This window comes from Panulirus ornatus, chromosome 59, assembly GCF_036320965.1.
Source record: "Panulirus ornatus isolate Po-2019 chromosome 59, ASM3632096v1, whole genome shotgun sequence".
NCBI lineage: Eukaryota > Metazoa > Arthropoda > Malacostraca > Decapoda > Palinuridae > Panulirus > Panulirus ornatus.
This window is the reverse complement of record NC_092282.1, coordinates 4,030,174-4,051,441: the sequence shown is the minus strand read 5'-3', so window position 1 is coordinate 4,051,441 and position 21,268 is coordinate 4,030,174. Positions and strand designations below refer to the sequence as shown.

The 21,268-nt window shown below is 44.0% G+C and overlaps 1 protein-coding gene across 3 annotated transcripts in view; it reads right to left on the bottom strand.

The window, feature by feature from the left end:
• Positions 1-361: 361 nt before the first annotated feature.
• Positions 362-21,268, bottom strand: part of LOC139767271 (IDLSRF-like peptide) — a 151,533-nt gene continuing 130,626 nt past the window's right edge. For all 3 annotated transcript variants that reach the window (XM_071696452.1, XM_071696455.1, XM_071696453.1), the window contains 3 exons: positions 8,120-8,254; positions 5,193-5,345; positions 362-3,117 (listed from right to left, as the gene is read on the bottom strand). In XM_071696452.1, coding sequence (XP_071552553.1) covers positions 2,924-3,117; positions 5,193-5,345; positions 8,120-8,254 — 482 coding nt within the window. In that variant the 3' untranslated portion in view covers positions 362-2,923. The remainder of the gene's footprint in view (positions 3,118-5,192; positions 5,346-8,119; positions 8,255-21,268) is intronic.

Sequence of the window (21,268 nt, the reverse complement as noted above, 5' to 3'; positions counted from 1 at the left end):
CCTTACTTTGTCCCCGAGGGTGAAACGTAATCAAATACTCGACAACATCAGTGTACAAATAAATTACATTCTTGTGTGGGTACTGATATGTTAATTTAGTGTTGCCTATGCAGAATCCGGCTCAGAATTTGCATGGGTGTACAGATCTGCTTCGACAATCTAACCACGGCCCCAACGATATCCGTGTACTTAACCATACAGGGTTCCACATTATTTAGTTGTACATAGTCTACTCAGTATGACACACTGTTCAGGGAAAACAAATTTTATGTGATTTAGAGTGATATTTGTAAATATATTTGGAGTGTATTGCTTGAACACTTGTATTGAGGCAGTAGATTCATTCAGTCTGATCACGAAACTTGATCACATACCTTTATTTAGTAATGTTATTGTAAAGAACATGTCTTCATCTATAAATGATTCCAGCTATCAAACTGGCAGAATTTTACAACAACAGCTGTCAATGTGGACATTTTATTTTTGACATCATCCACCCTGTTAAGATTTGAAACGAAATATTTGTTCTATTCACTCAAAAGTCATCTTTTTCCTCGTTACCTCTGCATTCAGATACAGCATTCTACATCAGTCACACGTGTCCGGACACAAACATAGGCAACAGCCTGATGGCCACAGTTTTTCTCACACATGTTCACAGCTGCTGGGGGTGACACTTGCACGGCGGGCCCGCCCCGTCCCAAGCACACACCTCCGGCCATGACACTTCAGTCCTGATAATGGGTCTATGATTTGTATATAATGAATTTTTTTCTAGCACGAAAACTTCTGACATCGTCTTCAATGAAAGTGAAAACAAGACCGCTCGAAAATTCTCCGTCATGGGAAGGTAATGGTTGAGGATGTGGCAAGCCATACCCGCCGAGAGTTAGCCAGAGAGAAGGTTGGGTAACACCACACTGGACATAGTAAGTTTGGACAAGGGCACGACTCTGGAGAGAAAAATATCGTAATTATTGCCCTCTACACTAACATAACACGCCCAGGAAACATCTTATTTGTGCATCTGTACATTTACCTAAGCACAGCATCATGCATGCAGAGAAGACAGAACATATCACATATGTAATGAGAAAAGTTTTAGGTAGGTTAGTTCATGACAAAGATGGTACCGGGTGAGGTTTGGTATTTGCACGACAAAAGTACAGTATTTTGAGGCTGACTCGAGGGTATTCTGGTGAAATCTTAACTTTTTTGTTGTTGTAGATTTAAGCATCTTCCAGCAGTGTTTGGACATAACATGCTTTCAAGTAGGTGTTGGACGCGTTCATTATGTCATTTACATAAAAGATTTGTTACCAGATTCAAGTTTGACTATTTGAGTCCAAGGGCTGTGAGGCCCTGAGAGCTCCGACACAGAGATGGTCAGCTGTGTCGGGCCGCTACCGTGCCCCCCGCACCTCACACACCCTGACAACTGTTTGATTACTTTCACGTCAGACTCAGACTTGAAAGTTATTACTTTGATTACCTTGATATGAGAACTAACAAACCTTGACAAATATGACTTTGATTATTTTTATTGCAGCACTCTCAGACCATGACAAATATAACTCTGAACTCACTAACCATAATAATTTCAGTTTAGAACAAAATAAACATTTACCTTATGAACATTAAATCCATTTTTGTATGATTTGAACAACCATGAATAAATCTTTTCCAAGGAGCTCAGAAACATGAACAATTGTTACCACAGATCTCACAAACACTGACCAGCAATTTTATTTCATGGTGGTCTTTCGAAAACTTTATATGGGCCTCTGTCAACCTCAAAGACTGGAGATTGGACTATGTTGGAGACTGGATTATAAAAGGAACAATTATAAGATTAACATCAGTGTAAAGCAGAAAAAATATATATGTATCCCAGTTTATAATAACGTGTGAAGGACTTGGCCAACTTCCAGATTAAACTCATCTTCAAGACATGCTCAACACTGAAGGTTTTCTTTCCTGATATTCAAGAGATCAACTTCTCTGGTTTTGTATTCTGAGAAAATAAAACTGATCATTCAATAAGTTTGCTTTGTAAATTTCAGTACTCCAGTGTATAGAAGAAATAGAAACTGCATAAACTTTTGACCAAAAAAAATATTAACGGTTGAGAAACATTATCCAAAGTACGAAGACCAAAGTGAAAGAAAACGTTGGGCTCAGAGTTGGTGAAGTCTAGAGGTGAGAGCCAGTCTTCTGCCTGGACACAAACACTGGTCCCTGCTCTCGCAAATAAACACTTATCACAGAAAATATTTTGAGACATTTCTACACTTAAATTTACTGGATGCTGACAGAACATAAGCTTATTATATATTCACAAAAATATCTATAATAATTATATAATTAGATAGGCAAACGTGCTATACATTAACTTAAGGATAATTAAGTCTATTCGTGGTTTTTATCTATGATATACAATTCAAACAATAACATTACAATCTACTGACTTCAAAATGGATCCAACATGATGGGAACTACAGGCGATCATAATCTTGTTTGTGAGCTACTGGTTTGAAGACCATTATGTCACCCTTAATATAATACTTTAATAGAATAATAGTTTTCTGGGTAGTTAGGTGATTATTGGAAAAATATTCATATTCTCTGTCAGCTTTCCATTCATCGGATCTCTCTCTGCAATCTTCCTCCGAGTTATCAAGCCTTATCTGTATTTTCTTATATATTATATGGACTAAATATTCTTAAACATCTCAAATTCTTTCTCGATGTACAATATTATCTCTTGAGTTCTAACTTTTTTTTTCTCTCTCTTCTCCATTCGCCACAAGACTTTTCTTATCAATTCTTCAAGTTTATATTTCCATTAAACCTTCTGGTATGTATCAGTTTCTCCTATTTCTTCCTCCTACTCTTCCTCTCTCAGATTCCTGGTTCTCACTTCTCAGTCAAGGAATCCGGTGTTGACAAGCTTTTCCAGGAAGAACTTGACATCACCCAGCTCAGAGTCCTTGATACCCAGGGATTTGAGCATGCCGATGTCTCCGTTCTCAACAGCCATGAAGACAGAACGCAGGTGCTCCACGTCAGACCTCAGCAAGTGCAGGGAATCGCCGAAGTCGTCGATAGTCTGCGACTCTGGAAGTGAACAACGTTGGTCAGACATGTGGTCATCATTTGTGTTAAAGTATGTTAATTCAGACTGTTAAAAAGTGAATGATTTGCGAACCTTATCACATTATGCGACACTGGTGGTTGTAAGGTAGGTAATAATGTTATCCTCATTCAACCTCACTGATGGGATCCCAGTAGCACGACCCTTAGGTATGATGACGTGACCTGTGAGTAGGCCCTTAAGGGCCAGGTCACAATCCAAGCTGTTATGACCTTAAGGTCCTAGTGTAATGGTACGATGGCAGGATTACGTCTTCTAATTTGACATTATGATGGTGATGAATCTCTATGGAAATACACAGAGAAGTTAGATAAGTGTAATCTAGATTGGTTTAGTAGCATAAGGAAGCATCCAATGTGTAAGTTTGGGCTATGTATGGTCGTGGTACAGCCATAGGTATCTTTATAAGTCATGGACAGGCACTACTGACAGAGGCTTTACCATCTGGCCTCATCTGGGAACTGTCACGCTTTTCTTTTCTATAGGAATATCAATAATATCTTCTTAAAGACTATGTGAACCTGACACCTCTCATTTCTTCCTCTCCAAGCCCCCTTCTCCTCACGCGATCCATCCCTCCAGAGGCCTTCTAATTTCTGGCACTTTTCCTCCAAAGCAGCGCCTGATTCATTGTGACGTTTATGTTCATCCAGCAAACGGTAGCGTAACAGGATTACAGAGGTCACAATGAGCCTTTGTTAGACCCCATGGGTGACTTCATTAAAACATTACACGCTACAAAGGTTGTTCATTATACCAGCTTTTTTAGGTAGACTCATTTGTTTGTCGACAGAAGTGAATATATTCACAAACCTTCGGTGAATTTATCATAAGTTGCCGTGGTATTTCTTGCAGAGTTGGTTTAGGCTTATCTCTAAAAGATCTAGTGTTCTCACAAACTAAAACAAACTGCTCTAGTGTTTGTACGAATCTGTGTCTAAACACGGTACAATGCATATGATTAACCTTTTCAGAGAAGCTAAAGCTCTAATAATACCTACAGCCTAACCTTGATAATATCTATAGCTTAACCTTAAAGTAACAGTGATATCTTCTCGTTTACTGATCTTGATACTTTTTCCATATACATATTGCACTTTAAGCATGACCCTTTCTTCCCATGTCCTTTGATTAATTCATAGCCCCTACCAATCATGATACAGATCTCATGTGGAAATTCATGGTTATTCTCTCCCATGACTCTTTGATCTATGACCCTTTCCTCCCTGACATTCTGACACAGTTCTTTCCTTCTATGACACTTTGATTTACTGTCCTATCCTACAATGCGTTTTGATCTATGGCACGTTACTCACAGTCCTCTCTTGCCTTGACGATCTAAATCATTATCATGTTCCTCCTACGTTAATCCAGTATTTCTTTTTTTCTTCCACAATATTTTGACATGTGATCCTTTCCCCATCGCTTTTTAAGCCATGATTTACTTTCCTGCACTGGTCCTCCCTATCGTCTCATGTCACCATAAGACAAGGATGATTAATGAATTTCTGGGAACTATAACTTCTTAAACCAGTCGCGTCTGTGAATGATAATTTCTAACAGCTAGAGCGAGATACCAGTATAAAACTATACAATTTGTTGCGTCGAGTCTGACTTGTAACAATCAGAACATCAAAAGACAATCATATATAGATTCACTTATTCTAAGATAATTCCACTACAGTCAACAAACACTAGAATATTCAAGCTGGGGATCTGACCCTCGACCTATAAGAACTCTGAGAAAAATCCTGAACTATAAAATGAAAAATGTTAAGCCGAATTAAGAATCTCCTCATAACAACGCAAATATAATAAAAAAGAAAAAAGAACGTGAAATTAAGATTAAATAGTAATTGTGAATTTCAGAATAAAATCAAGAGATTCGAATGAACTTTACACCTAGATGATGGAATCCCCGAGAGCATCAAGCTGTGACTAAGAAAAATCTTTGCACTTCACGACCAGAATGATCAAACCTCGAGGACACTGAGGCTTGATCTTGAGAAGCGAACTTGGAAACCCTGCTGCTACTGACCTGAGAGAGCGACGGCGACCTGTTCTACGCCTCCGAGGGCCTTGAGGGCATTGCGGGCCTTACTGCCGAAGAGCTTCTCGAGGTAGTTGGGTCCATGGGATGCCAACAGGGACTGCAGGAAGGACGCCGTCTCCTCTACTGGGGGACGCTTGGCTGCAACAAAGTCGAAAGCTAGATTTTTCCCCACACCGCCAACTTTCAGAAATACACAAGGAAGATAATCATTCATTAATATGGTAATAAGGTTTTAAAGATGTAATAGAAATGTGGATATTCAGATTTTACTTTTTGTTGAAGTAGTAAAGTAGAAATAACATTCAATGATGCTCTAAATTAGTGCTTGCATTTGTTTTCTAACATCTTCGTTCTGTATGAACTTTGGAAACTCCATGAATAAACTTCAAGATCAGCTTCGACGTAGGAAATTCACTGAAGGTTAGATTATGCAAAGGATGGAGCTCACTGGCATCTTGGGAATACGGTGAGAACTGAGGCAGGAACGACGAAAAAGATGGGGAAGCAGAGGGATGGAATGACAGAACAGGAAAGTCTTTGAGTGAGATTAATGATAATGGTAAGCATGAAGACGAGTGTAAGGGCTGGGATGGTTGGAGACAGACCCTAAATGGAGACGATTACATCAACTTACCCTAACCACTCTCTCGTGGCAAACCTGTAATGTACATGTAGAGCTTAAGACACAGAACCAATGATTAATGTACAAAGTCGGAGACGTAATCTATATGCAGCGTTGACGACGTACCTGTTGTACAGAGCCTTGAGACGTACCTGTTGTACAGTGCTGGCGACGTACCTGTTGTACAGTGCTGGCGACGTACCTGTTCTACAGTGCTGGCGACGTACCTAGTGTACAGGGCAGGCAACGTACGTGATGTACAGGACTGGCGACGTACCTAGTGTACAGGGCAGGCAACGTACGTGATGTACAGGACTGGCGACGTACCTGGTGTACAGGGCAGGCAACGTACGTGATGTACAGGACTGGCGACGTATCTGGTATAAAGAGCTGGCGACGACCTGGTGTAAATGGCTGACGACGTACCTGCTGTACAGAGCTGAAGACGTCCCTACAGATCCTGTAGCGTAGCCGTCACATGGCTATAGAACCGGTACCGTAGCTATGGAGCCGGTGCCGTAGCTAGAGAGCCGGTACCGTAGCTACAGAGCTGGCGACGTACCTAGTGTACAGGGCAGGCAACGTACGTGATGTACAGGACTGGCGACGTACCTGTTGTACAGTGCTGGCGACGTACCTAGTGTACAGGGCAGGCAACGTACGTGATGTACAGGACTGGCGACGTACCTAGTGTACAGGGCAGGCAACGTACGTGATGTACAGGACTGGCGACGTACCTGTTGTACAGTGCTGGCGACGTACCTGTTGTACAGTGCTGGCGACGTACCTAGTGTACAGGGCAGGCAACGTACGTGATGTACAGGACTGGCGACGTACCTGTTGTACAGTGCTGGCGACGTACCTAGTGTACAGGGCAGGCAACGTACGTGATGTACAGGACTGGCGACGTACCTAGTGTACAGGGCAGGCAACGTACGTGATGTACAGGACTGGCGACGTACCTAGTGTACAGGGCAGGCAACGTACGTGATGTACAGGACTGGCGACGTACCTAGTGTACAGGGCAGGCAACGTACGTGATGTACAGGACTGGCGACGTACCTAGTGTACAGGGCAGGCAACGTACGTGATGTACAGGACTGGCGACGTACCTAGTGTACAGGGCAGGCAACGTACGTGATGTACAGGACTGGCGACGTACCTGTTGTACAGTGCTGGCGACGTACCTAGTGTACAGGGCAGGCAACGTACGTGATGTACAGGACTGGCGACGTACCTGTTGTACAGTGCTGGCGACGTACCTAGTGTACAGGGCAGGCAACGTACGTGATGTACAGGACTGGCGACGTACCTGTTGTACAGTGCTGGCGACGTACCTAGTGTACAGGGCAGGCAACGTACGTGATGTACAGGACTGGCGACGTACCTGTTGTACAGTGCTGGCGACGTACCTGTTGTACAGTGCTGGCGACGTACCTAGTGTACAGGGCAGGCAACGTACGTGATGTACAGGACTGGCGACGTACCTGTTGTACAGTGCTGGCGACGTACCTAGTGTACAGGGCAGGCAACGTACGTGATGTACAGGACTGGCGACGTACCTGTTGTACAGTGCTGGCGACGTACCTGTTGTACAGTGCTGGCGACGTACCTAGTGTACAGGGCAGGCAACGTACGTGATGTACAGGACTGGCGACGTACCTAGTGTACAGGGCAGGCAACGTACGTGATGTACAGGACTGGCGACGTACCTGTTGTACAGTGCTGGCGACGTACCTGTTGTACAGTGCTGGCGACGTACCTGTTGTACAGTGCTGGCGACGTACCTGTTGTACAGTGCTGGCGACGTACCTGTTGTACAGTGCTGGCGACGTACCTAGTGTACAGGGCAGGCAACGTACGTGATGTACAGGACTGGCGACGTACCTAGTGTACAGGGCAGGCAACGTACGTGATGTACAGGACTGGCGACGTACCTAGTGTACAGGGCAGGCAACGTACGTGATGTACAGGACTGGCGACGTACCTAGTGTACAGGGCAGGCAACGTACGTGATGTACAGGACTGGCGACGTACCTGTTGTACAGTGCAGAGCTGAAGACGTCCCTACAGATCCTGTAGCGTAGCCGTCACATGGCTATAGAACCGGTACCGTAGCTATGGAGCCGGTGCCGTAGCTAGAGAGCCGGTACCGTAGCTACAGAGCCGGTGGTCTACAGCTGAGGACCTTGGAGAACAGCCACACACACATGTACTCGGTACCGTAGCTACAGAGCCGGTGGTCTACAGCTGAGGACCTTGGAGAACAGCCACACACACATGTACTGACCTGCCGTACAGAGCTGGGGGTTCTCATCGTAGCCATCGGGACAGTCAGGGGCGCCGTCACACAGGTACTGGATGGAGATGCACATCTCTCCACCAGGGCATCGGAATGGCTCGTACGCCTTGCACTCACGTTCATCTGAGGGAAGAAGGAAGAGACGTAAGCAAGGAGGAAGGGGTGACATAATGGTGTTAATTCCTGATTCTCTAATGCGTTTCTCGTGGGGGCAATCAACTGCCTCACTGGTGATTAGCGAAATGAAACAATACCTCGGTAATCTACTGGTTATTTTGGCACTCACTCATACTGGACTGAATCATTTTTTTTCCCAAGCAGATTTGCCAGGAAAAATATATTTACTTTGTTAGTTTTCGGAATTCTCGTTATTTGCTACTGGGGACATGACAGCCTTTTCCCCAACTACAAATAACGAGACGCCAGGAAAAAAATAACATATTTTTCTGAATATATGAGAAAAAAGTAATAAAAGTTTGACGAATTTGAGTAAAACTCGGCCTTGTTATAACTTAAGTATAAAAACAAGTTATTGTTACTTTGTTATTTACAGCACCTCATCTTTCCGTATCTTCATAAAACTTTCATGTCATATCAAACACATTCTTGGGTGGTCAAGCTTGTGCTCCTCTCTTTCTGTTTTCTTACGACTCATTTTACCCCAAAGCGCAATCATCCGAACATTTTCGGCATCATATTTGATAGCTTGAGCCACCCGCCTTATGTAAACCATATGGACCAACGTCCAACATACAGACGTGTATAAAACTTTACATTTAATGACCACACTGGAGTAGGTGTCAGGTGGTCTTTAACTCCTTGAGAAGGACAGGAAAGGCCCTTTGACCTGATCCTTAAGGGTCATGTCAAGTGCCAGATCATCACCGTGGGTTATAATGTCGTCACAAGGATGATACCGTCGTGTTCAAGGGTCGTACCGTCGTGCCCAAGTATGATACCGTCGTGTTCAAGGGTCGTACCGTCGTGCTCAAGGGTCGTACCGTCGTGCCCAAGGATGATACCGTCGTGTTCAAGGGTCGTACCGACGCGTCGTACCCAAGGATGGTACCGTCGTGTTCAAGGGTCGTACCGACGCGTCGTATCCAAGGATGGTACCGTTGTGCTCAAGAGCTTCCCCAAACCCCACCTACCAGCAAGACCGGAGCCTGGCGACACATCACAGTCTGGAGACCCATCTGTCAGGTGGGTCCCGCAGGCGGCATCGCTCTCAGGACTCTCTTCCTATGAAGGTGCTGCTGCGACGATCAGGAAACCAATGAATACCAAATGTAGACGCGCTCCCTGAGGATCGCTTGAGTCGTCTGTCCTAACCACCGCTCATGACGGATTTGAAGGGATTGTCCTCCCAGCGAGAACGGTGGATGGTTATCTTGATGTTCACACGAGTTAGAGATTAGTGGGATTTTATCTGACATTGGGATCATTCATTTTTTTTTTTAAATGAGGTTGCAAAATTGGCCTTTGGCTTGGCTGAATCATCAGCGTGGGGTTGCTGTCAGTGGTTGATATAGGGCTGGAGGTGATGGTAGCGCTCCTCGGGGTTAAAGCACAAATGATGAGGTGTAATCAGTGGTAGTGAGGTTGGCTGTGGTAACCTGGTGACCGCGTAACGTGTCTTTAGACCCATATTATCAGCTGGTACTGTTGGACGTTACTGACTGGTGCTGGTTGTTGCGGGGGATCAGGAGAAAGGGTGTACCTGGATTCGCTCTGGTTGCCAGCCACGCTGGTGATAGCCTCGCTCAAGGATCAGGTCAAAGGCCAAGTCATCATACGAAAGGATCGTACCGTCGTGCTAAAGGGTCGTACCGTCGATGTCGTCGAGAGGTCAGGGTTGATGCAGTTAGTGTTGCTTGGAAAGTAAAACGTTGGAAGACCAAAGTATTGAGATACAGTACGCATGCGCAACACGTTATTCCTCTCTCGCAGAACCGCATCACAGATGTCCAAACTACGACACCGACGCGAGACTCGACATCAAAAACATATGTTTTCTCGAATACTTTTAAGTACAGTTTTACTGGCCCTTCAACACGACAAACAACTCTGAAAACTTGTGGAGGAGAAAATTCACTTAGCCTTATTTTTTCTTGTTTGTTCACATACGAGAGTGGAAATCATTAGTCAAACACAATAACGAAGCCGGGTCCACCCACATTCATTTACGAACGAGAATTCTTCACCAAGATATCGGGAGCTTCAAGAACAAGATAAATTTTCCGGCGAAGAAATATACCACAAATGAAAAGATTTCTGCTTCGGCAAGTAATTTTCGAGAGAGGAGAGAGAAAGACAAGAAAGTATTCGGCGACAGATAATGGCGCCAATTTGTTTCCACCTCAATTGGTACAATGGCAGTCTTCGCTACCACACGCGCTATCGTCAGCAACGCTCATTCAAATATTTCTGCGCTCGCTCGTTTATTTCTGCAGCAACAAAATACCAAGGGTTCCTTACACATTCCCAGAATTTTGGTGAGAGTATTGTGGACGATGATGACGTTGTTAAAGCGGGAGAGACTTGAGAAACGAAACTGAATAGTTTCAATATTGTGCAACAGAACCGATGAAAACATTGCAATGATCCTAAAAGCAAGACTGGTGGAATTTCCCGTTGAGTCTATTGTAGACTAGTCAAGCTCGAGGGGAGGATGGTGGTGGTGTAGGTTTACTGCTGCTGTGGCGGAGGGAGCGACCATACCATCCCCCGCTGTGCTACATGACCTTTCCAGAGCGAGGACACATTTGTAGACACTGAGGGAGGCACAAGGGAGAAGACTTCAGATATCGTGAATCACTGGTTTCAAAACTGCCGTCTATTTCTTTTTCTCTTGGGGAGTTTGACTATAATAAAGTTACTACCCTAACTTGTCACCTGTGTACTAGCACGTCCCCTTTACCTGGGAGTGTGTGCTTCCTTGTTTAGATACTCCTATTGATCCTCACACCTCGACTCCTCCACTCAAGAACAATCCCAAAGAACTACAGCCCCGCACCACCACCTCAGGTAATGCGTCCTAAACTAATATTTCAACCCAGGAAACATGGCCATTTCCTCTCTTAGCTCCCTCCGGCTGGGAAGACCAGCAGTAAACTTTGCCATGACCAAGCCAAGAGAACGTAATTACGCTCTATAATTCGTACTTTCCTCAGTAAGAGGAAGGAGAAAAAAAGTTTTTGCTGTTTCTTTGTATGCTATCTACCAGTCAACACTCTAACCTTGGATTAGTGAAGATGTACATGATACGTAAGGGTCAGATGAAACTCATTTTCACTAAAGATCAGTGTTTCGGTGGCGCGCTGAAGAAAAGCGTGTATTGAAGATGATGGTGTAGTGATAGACAGATATGGCATAATACAATTTGGGATCTATACTGGCTGTGTGGGCGGCTCTGTATCTGGACTGAAAAGAGATAAAGACATGTTTCAACTTGACCAGAGCTCTTCACTACCAATATCCCTACTTACAACAATGTCAGAATATTCCAAAGCGTAGTTTTCCTCAAGTTCAAAATGCTATACACGTCTGTCTGCCTGAGGCAGTCCAAAGTAACGTTCTCCATTCTCTCAGAATAAGGAGAGAATTCCAGACATCCTGGAGGACACCATCACCCAACACAGATTCCTCAAAGTTACATTACCTGGCTCCAGAAAATCTCACTGATATAATGGAGAGCATCTCTCACACACCCGAATTCTTTCTCTGGATTTTCTGAGAACTCATCTGGGGACATTTCTGTCCTCATAAATGACACCAACTGTCACGCAGAGAAGCAAGAAAATAAGAAACACAGAATCAACGTTATAGGTTCCGTTAGTTTTACCATTAGATACGAGAGGCATGTCACTCTGGGGAAAGTTTTTCAAAGTTCTATCACTCTGAGATTTAATATTTTGCGACGAAACCATTTCCCGAGATGGTGGTAGCAGTCCGAACTCAACATCAAGAATACTAACGTGTGCGAAGCAGCAATGGAACCACCTCAAGTGAGTAGACGCCACCTTCCTTCCCCCAACAATGATTCTATTGTCTTACATGATAGGAGTTTCCTCCTGGTGAGGTGTGAGGTGATGGGAAGCTGTCATCATCTGCTGTGGCACATCACCAAGGGTGATGTAAGAACAGGAGGTGTGGTCTGAGATCTGTCTGTTTGTGACCTGGTATATATCTGTCACCCATTCAACTGGTCCAAGTCAGCTCGTGTGCTAACTCGTCTGTCCTGTGACTTGGTACCTGCCTCTGCTCGTGTGTTGGTGTCTGTCATGTCGTGACCTGGTATCTATCTATCACTCTGGCAGGTAAATACTCGTGAGTGAGGTTCGATCTCTCCCTCCCCCAGCTGGGTAAGGACCTATTTACCAGTGTTCTTCAGGGTTTGAAATAAAGTTTCAGGTTAAGAGCATCCTAATTAATGTCTCATTAATATTCATAGCTCATTATCCTTAGAATACACAGGAATTGGTCCGTGATAATATTTCCTTCCCAGGGTTCGTGGTCATCTATTTTTTCCCCTACTGAAAAATACGTAAATTTCTTTCTCTTGGGAAATCCCCCCCCACCCCCCACCAAAAAAAAAGTTAATGCTATTTCTATCATCTGACAGCTTAAAACTTACGAGATAAGTAATTATTTACGACAAGGGCAATTAGTTGATACTATTCTTAAAAAATTCAAGACATTTACTCTCTTCCCCAGAATCTATCAGATCAGGTCTTGCCTGGCAGGTGAAAGGAATGTCCGGTTAAGTTCCGCCGGGCTGAAGGAGCAGCTAGACGAGCATTTATGTTTCCATACCATCAGGTGTGGACCGAATATCTTCAACCCACGGCTTCAACAGCGTTCACAACCTGTGACCCATTATCATGAGGTGATTGGACACGAGATATATTTCATGTTTGCAATAAACACATGTCACCTTAAGCACCACAGTTATTTACACCTGTCCGAAACCTTTCGATTCAAAGAAAAAGAGACCATGTTGAGGTCTAGGTCCTCTGGTCGTGCGTGGGGCGGCCATGTTTGGTAATAGACATAAGCACACCTGCTTTAAGGGCACATGGAGCACTGAAATTCTCTCTCCCTGCCCTTTAACATGACCCTCCAAAGGTCAAAGAGATCAACGATGATTAATGTTCTTGACACTCGGTTAGGACAAATAACGGGGCTAGCTGGCTTGAAATCATTTCAACCCCACGAGTACGACGGGACGATCCGTCGTTGCTCAAGGGTCCTGCCGTCGTTGTTTGAGGGCCAGACTGTCGTGCTCAATGGTCGTACCTTCATTATCAGGTGGCTCACGACCGCTTTCTGGTCTGGGGATCAGGTGTCACGCAATAGCTCACACAGGCGACATAATGGCCGCCATTGATCATAAGACGCAGACAAGGATCAAGGCCTCAGCCCGACTCAGTGTGCATCAGGTCGCTGTTTATCCCAGTAGGACGTGAACTTTGTAGCTGTTGTGGGGTCTATTCACTGGGCAGCCTGGTGATTAGCCGTCCATCATCGTAAACAACCATTCCACCAAGGCTCTTTGCTTAATAGCCAATCAGACACAATTGGCTATTCACTCGTCTATCAGTGGGTACCTTGCCTGGCTTAATAGATGACAGAACAATGTCTCGGTGTATATATAAAGGACGACCCTTAACGGCGATACATAAAGAAATATCGCTTGTAAATTGCAATCATGATTTCCATGATCTCTAAGGTGGCGCCCCAGCCCTGGTAGGTCGTGCGCTGCAGGTGCATCTTTAACAGTAAAGATAATATGAAGTTTAGCTTTCATTTCTTGACTTATGTATGTATCGATTCAGCCCCCGCGCGTGTGGGTGTACTTGGAGGAAGGCAGGAGGGAGTGGACGGAGAGCAGTTCTGGCCCAAGACATGTGTAATGCACCGAGAATAATACGAAAATGTTGGATGATTCCATTACATATTTGTCCCGTGTGGAGCGTCCATCAATGTAGTGAAAGATTCAGACTGTGGGCTATCAACATTTTGTTTTCTATTTTCCAGTTGGTTAAAACAGGTTGACTTTTCTGTCAACGTAAATCTGGCCGTGGCAGGTGTGTAGGTCTGAATTTATACATGGCTAGATCTGTATGTTTTCTATCTGCAATTTCATGTCGTGCATCGTGTGAAGTTTTACCAGGGGTATTTGTAAGAACGTCACAGTGTAAAAAAAAACACTTTAGAGGATTTATTTATTCTTATTCTGGATGTGTCAGGTGTTTGATGTGACCAACATGAAAGATATTATTCATACACGAGACTTTTATGGTCGAAGCTGTTAACAACGACGATTGTTTTTTCTCTGCTTTGTGACAATTATGGATTTTATTTTTGGAAGGTATTCTCCCGGCTGCAGAAACTTACCGCTCAGAACAAACATCAGTTTCTTACGCTGTCAACGTCAAATCCAGAGTTAATAATCATTATTCAGGGACTTGCATCTTAAGTCTTGCTAAACTTGTAACTGGTGGTTTTATCATTATCGTGTGTGTGTGTGGAGAGAGAGAGAGAGAGAGAGAGAGAGAGAGAGAGAGAGAGAGAGAGAGAGAGAGAGAGAGAGAGAGAGAGAGAGAGAGAGAGAGAGAGAGAGAGAATGGGGGGGGGGGGGGAAATGTACGGGCAAATTTTGTTTCAGCACGCAATCTGTGAGGTTGCCTGGTTACTCGCAGTCTCGGGGTTAGTGTTCAGTCGTGGTAACCCTTGAGTATTGCAGTAATTTTCGAGGGAACAGTAACGTAATAATAATTTTGGCAGAAGACAATAAACTAACGACCCAGCCAACTCCCTCACCAATCACTGTCCTACTCAACCACCTGACACATCCCTGACCTACTTAAGCACCAAACCAATCATCATAAACCTACCCAACCACCAGACCAATCACCTACCCACCCAACCCTCATTCTAATCACCGACCTACCTAACCCTCAAACCAATCACTGACCCACCAATCATCAACTTACCCAACCACCGAACTATCCAGGCCTCATACCACAATCACCAACCTACCCAACCCTCATACCAATCACCGTCCCACCGAGCTACACACGAGGTTCAGGTATGTAGCAGGTCCACTGACTGGGTGGTATCGATCCCTTGCCGAACTATCACGCCAGCTTGGGGAACGCCCTCTCCCTCCACACACCTGCTTTACCTCTGTCTCTCCCTCCACACACCTGCTTTACCCTTCTCTCTCCACACACCTGCTGTACACCTGTCTTCCTCTACACCCCTGCCTTACCCGTCTCTCCACACACACCTGCCTCCGTTCATACACCCACCTATGTACGAGCCTCACCTAACAGTAATTGGTAAAACACTATCTTCTTAGTTCGGTTAACGTTAATGCCGTAATATCGTCGCCCCTGCAGGTCTGTACCTGGCTCTCTACCTAATGATGTTCGTTTGTTTATGGTGACTATTGAAGCGCGTTCGCTTACGTTGCCATCTTGTGTTCATCTCTTAATGGCCTCCTTTGATGTTTGCACTGGCCCTCGCTCCAGTGCTTTCGTGTTGATGGTATTGGGCAATACTCGTTTGCTTAAGCTGTTGTCTTATGCTTGTTAGTTTATGGTTCACTGATGACCGACGGTCATTCCCTGACGTCATGTTAAACTACGTCTCTCAGTGATGCTCTTATGTTGTCGCCTGTTGCACCTCAACCTGCAATGGTAGTGGAATATACTCTACTTCAACAGTGCTCACTTGTGCTCGGGATGCCCTTTGATGACTGCTCTTGTGTGGTTTTGTCCGATGCTTATCAGTATTGAGGACAGATACCATCTAATACTATCATTTCTCAGATGAGTGATAATATCTTTTGCTCATGATTTCAACAGAAACTGATCTTTATACTTGACACTCATTTAAATAGGGATAATCTTATACAGTTATGTTGACGTTAATAATATATATATATATATATATATATATATATATATATATATATATATATATATATATATATATATATATATATATATTCTTTTTTTTCTTTTCTTTTAAACTATTCGCCATTTCCCGCATTAGCGAGGTAGCATTAGGAACAGAGGACTGGGCCTTTGAGGGAATACCCTCACCTGGCCCAATTCTCTGTTCCTTCTTTTGGAAAAAAAAAAAAAAAAAAAAAAAAAAAAATGAGAGGGGAGGATTTCCAGCCCCCCGCTCCCTCCCCTTTTAGTCGCCTTCTACGACACGCAGGGAATACGTGGGAAGTATTCTTAATCCCCTATCCCTAGGGATAATATATATATATATTTATATATATATGAAGTATGAAGTCTGTTGGGGATGAGAGAGCTTGGGAAGTGAGTCAGTTGTTGTTCGCTGATGATACAGCGCTGGTGGCTGATTCATGTGAGAAACTGCAGAAGCTGGTGACTGAGTTTGGTAAAGTGTGTGGAAGAAGAAAGTTAAGAGTAAATGTGAATAAGAGCAAGGTTATTAGGTACAGTAGGGTTGAGGGTCAAGTCAATTGGGAGGTGAGTTTGAATGGAGAAAAACTGGAGGAAGTGAAGTGTTTTAGATATCTGGGAGTGGATCTGTCAGCGGATGGAACCATGGAAGCGGAAGTGGATCATAGGGTGGGGGAGGGGGCGAAAATTTTGGGAGCCTTGAAAAATGTGTGGAAGTCGAGAACATTATCTCGGAAAGCAAAAATGGGTATGTTTGAAGGAATAGTGGTTCCAACAATGTTGTATGGTTGCGAGGCGTGGGCTATGGATAGAGTTGTGCGCAGGAGGATGGATGTGCTGGAAATGAGATGTTTGAGGACAATGTGTGGTGTGAGGTGGTTTGATCGAGTAAGTAACGTAAGGGTAAGAGAGATGTGTGGAAATAAAAAGAGCGTGGTTGAGAGAGCAGAAGAGGGTGTTTTGAAATGGTTTGGGCACATGGAGAGAATGAGTGAGGAAAGATTGACCAAGAGGATATGTGTCGGAGGTGGAGGGAACGAGGAGAAGAGGGAGACCAAATTGGAGGTGGAAAGATGGAGTGAAAAAGATTTTGTGTGATCGGGGCCTGAACATGCAGGAGGGTGAAAGGAGGGCAAGGAATAGAGTGAATTGGAGCGATGTGGTATACAGGGGTTGACGTGCTGTCAGTGGATTGAATCAAGGCATGTGAAGCGTCTGGGGTAAACCATGGAAAGCTGTGTAGGTATGTATATTTGCGTGTGTGGACGTGTGTGTGTACATGTGTATGGGGGGGGGGGGGCATTTCTTTCGTCTGTTTCCTTGCGCTACCTCGCAAACGCGGGAGACAGCGACAAAGTATAAAAAAAAAAAAAAAAAAAAAAAAAAAAAAAAAAAAAAAAAATATATATATATATATATATATATATATATATATATATATATATATATATATATATATATATATATATATATTGGTGAAGCTTAGGTTGTTATTGTCGGCCATAACAGTAACCATGAGACGCGTGTGTACAGCCACCCACCAGACAGTCGTCAAGTCTCATGACACCGTCGTAACGCCCGCCTTACTGAACAGTATAAGCGGCTGCCGTCTTGCTGTTACCGGGAATACGGCTCCTGGGATCTCCCCTAATGACATGGGCAAGTTTTACCTTATATTCTCTCTGTACAAACACGTGTGGTTTTTACACACACCCCCTATACCAGGACGACACGTTGGGGAAGGCTGCACAAGTCCAGAATGACGACCGGGAATAACAGCTTCCCCTGGGCAACATGAATCGTTGGACCACCGGTCAGAACGCAGGCACGAAACCTGGTGATGTTGCCACAGATGGAGGAACGCACACAATAGTGGTTCGCCCTCTTCCTTCGGGGTTCAGGAACAGAGGTAGAGACAACCATCTCCCAGTCTGTTTGTCGTCTGCAGTTTTGATAAGTCATAACTCAGCAAGTTCTGAACACGAGACGATATATTGTTGACCCTACGAGATTTTCACACAGCTCTTGTCAAAGGCATCTAAATCATGGCATTTTCCCTTATTCATAGTCACCTTAAAAGTGGAAGATCAGACAGTCTCAACTAAAGCCTCGGGCAATTAAGGAATGATTATCCCTTATTTATAGCCACCTTGAAATGGGAGATTAGACAGTCTCAACCCAGGCATCAGGTCGTCCTGCTCTGTGTAATTAAGGAATAATTCTTTCCAGCTACAGTTCCTTTTCTAAGCCACAACCCAGTTAGTTACAAGTGTAACCTGAATTATCATAAGGTCGAAACATTTTAACGATGTTTGGCCGCAATGAACGTCAGGCTCTTGTTTTCCCCGTCCATCACTTATCATTGCTCCTCCTAGGGACTGGATGTATTACTGATCTTTCTAATGGATATATATATTTCAGTAGATGTATATATTACTGTTCATCTCTCTGTGTTTACCAGTACCTTTCTTGAGTATCTTCTTATCCTCAGCTACATTCTCTCTCTCTCTCTCTCTCTCAGGCACGAAAGCAAGTGCCAGGGTTCAAGTAGTGGGCTCATGATCGATCGATGTCTTCAAATAATAGAGGGATGAAAGGCAGGTAAGCTGATATATATATATATATATATATATATATATATATATATATATATATATATATATATACACACACACGAGAATATATTTTCAAGACCTGACAAAGCTCCACCCCCGAGGTACACATCAAAATATGCAACTTCCCTAGCACAAACACACACAAAAGCAACAAACGCTCAAATATTTTTTTCAAAAAGTATACAAAAACGGAATCCTCACATCTTCAAAAAGAACCAGCACATTTTCGCGCAGCAAGCAGCCCGGGGAGTCAAATTGACCGTCACGACAGAGGATGTTGTAGAGTTGCCAGCGTTCGAATTTAGGCTCTGAACGTCTGAGATTGAAAGGGAGCCTTTGCTGCCTTGGAGCAGGGAGTCTCCAGTCACTTAACGCGAGGAAGTGGCAAGTGTTTCCGTATTACCTGTCACCAGCAGGTGGCGTTCACACGGCTGGGGAAACTGCCCGTGTTTTTGTTTTGGTAGACAAATTCCAACTGTCGTTGTTTCACCGTTGGGGAGCGGGCGCCGACTCATCACCGGTGCTGCCATTAAGAGAGCTCCACTTGAGTTGTATTTTCCGTGTTGATGGTATCGACAGAGTTCAGATTAACGTTTATTTAAAGGTTGACGGGCATGTTGATGTAGATTCAAAAGAAACGTTAGTTCTAAAGTAAGTGAAAGATTTACGGCAGCGTATAAATCACAGACGTTCATTCATTGTTAATATTTAATTGAGAATCACAGGAATTATCAGTGACAACACGAAGCTACTGCCGGAGTAATCAAGAAGTAAGAGTAGTGTGTGATGATGTGGGGTAACCGCCACTTGTATACGAAGTCCTATCCGTGCTCTGCTCTCCCCTACACCTTCTCTCTCTCTCTCTCTCTCTCTCTCTCTCTCTCTCTCTCTCTCTCTCTCTCTCTCTCTCTCTCTCTCCACTCACTCCTCCTCCCTTCCATCCATGGTTAAACACCGTCCCCTGGACTTTGGTTCCCCTCGTGAGCATGTGAATCGTTGGTTCTGCCTTTTATCACACCTCTCCCCTCTCCCTCAACCTGACACCTACACTCTCCCCCAGCCTCTCACCTACACTCTCCCCTAAACCCTTACCTACACTCACTAGAACGAAACTCGGAGGGTTTTCAAAAAGGTGTGATACTGACGTGGGAAATGATCCTTTCCAAATAGATTTGCCGGAAATTGGAACATGATATCGTCAAAGTTGTTAATGCAAAGCCTATTAATACCTTCAAAAACAGACCGGAAAAATATTTTACCAGCTCGAATCTTTACAAAATAAAAAATAGTGACACAAATGTATACAATAATAAATTGTACTAAATTATCTGGTTAAAGAGATCGTTACTCTTCATGGACATATCACCTTGAGGTTAGGATAAAGTGAATGATAAACTTCTTACTATTATATCCTAACCTGATCTATGTGGAATAGGTATGAGGTTAGGATTAACATGCAGATATCCTCGTTACACACTCAAGTCTCGCATATACCCTCTAAAATACCACTCATTCTATCCTGGAATCGTAGACGGCACTCGGGGCATTAGTGTGTCCTACTACGGAACGCCTGACTGGTGAAAATGCGGACATTCTCATGTTAAAAAGTTATGGTTCAGCTTCAGGAGCAATCAACCACATATATACATAATTCATAGGTCGTCTAGAGGCCTGCGTCTCCCAAATGGTAAACGTACTATCCGACGTGTACACTACAGTGACAGCTGACCTAAGTGGGGACGCAACGTGGAGAGAATATCTACGCAGACGCAGTGAACGCTGTCGCTATCCTCGCCAACGTCGTTCAAGTCGTTATCTTCGTTATCAAAGTCATCGCAGTACTGACGCTGAGCAATGTACAAATGAAGAAAACGAATGTTTTCTAGCCCCGCTGTCTAGGTCTTCTCACACAGGAGGCAGTATCTAAAGAAATTAGAAAGTCCCTGGCAGAAAGCATTGCTGATCCAATGAACTGCAGGGGACTGATCCACGGCAATGTTGCAAACATGAACGGAAAGTGTAACGGGGTTCGAACCGAGTTTCTCGAAGTAAATCCACTCGTTACCTGTGCTCCATGTGCCCATTCACTGAACCCTGCCGGGTTAGCCTCGGGAGAGCGCCCCACTAACATACCCAGTATTCGACTATCTACAAGAATTGTATTTTCTATCGTGGATCAACATCACGCTGGGCTGCTGTGTCAGAATACGTTACAACGGACGTTCCTCGTTACCAAGATACAATAAACATGCTGATTGGCCAGCTAGATTTGACGTCAACAAACCTTATGTGCTGCTTGAACAAGAAAATTAACCATTGCTTTGAAAAACTTTGCCAAAATGAAAATTATTCAGAACCCACCGGGCTCAGAGGTAGTGCGGCCAACTGTAAAAATGAGTCTTGTCCAGTATCATTGCCTTCCTGAGACTCACAAAAGGTGAGTTTCCTTTAAGTAACCCTATAAGCACGGCGGTACAAACCTCGAACATGAGAGTGTTTGACCCTTAGGAATGATGGACAGATCTCTGAGCTGACCATTACGCAATCAAAACAAATCGAGCCATTAATTGGCG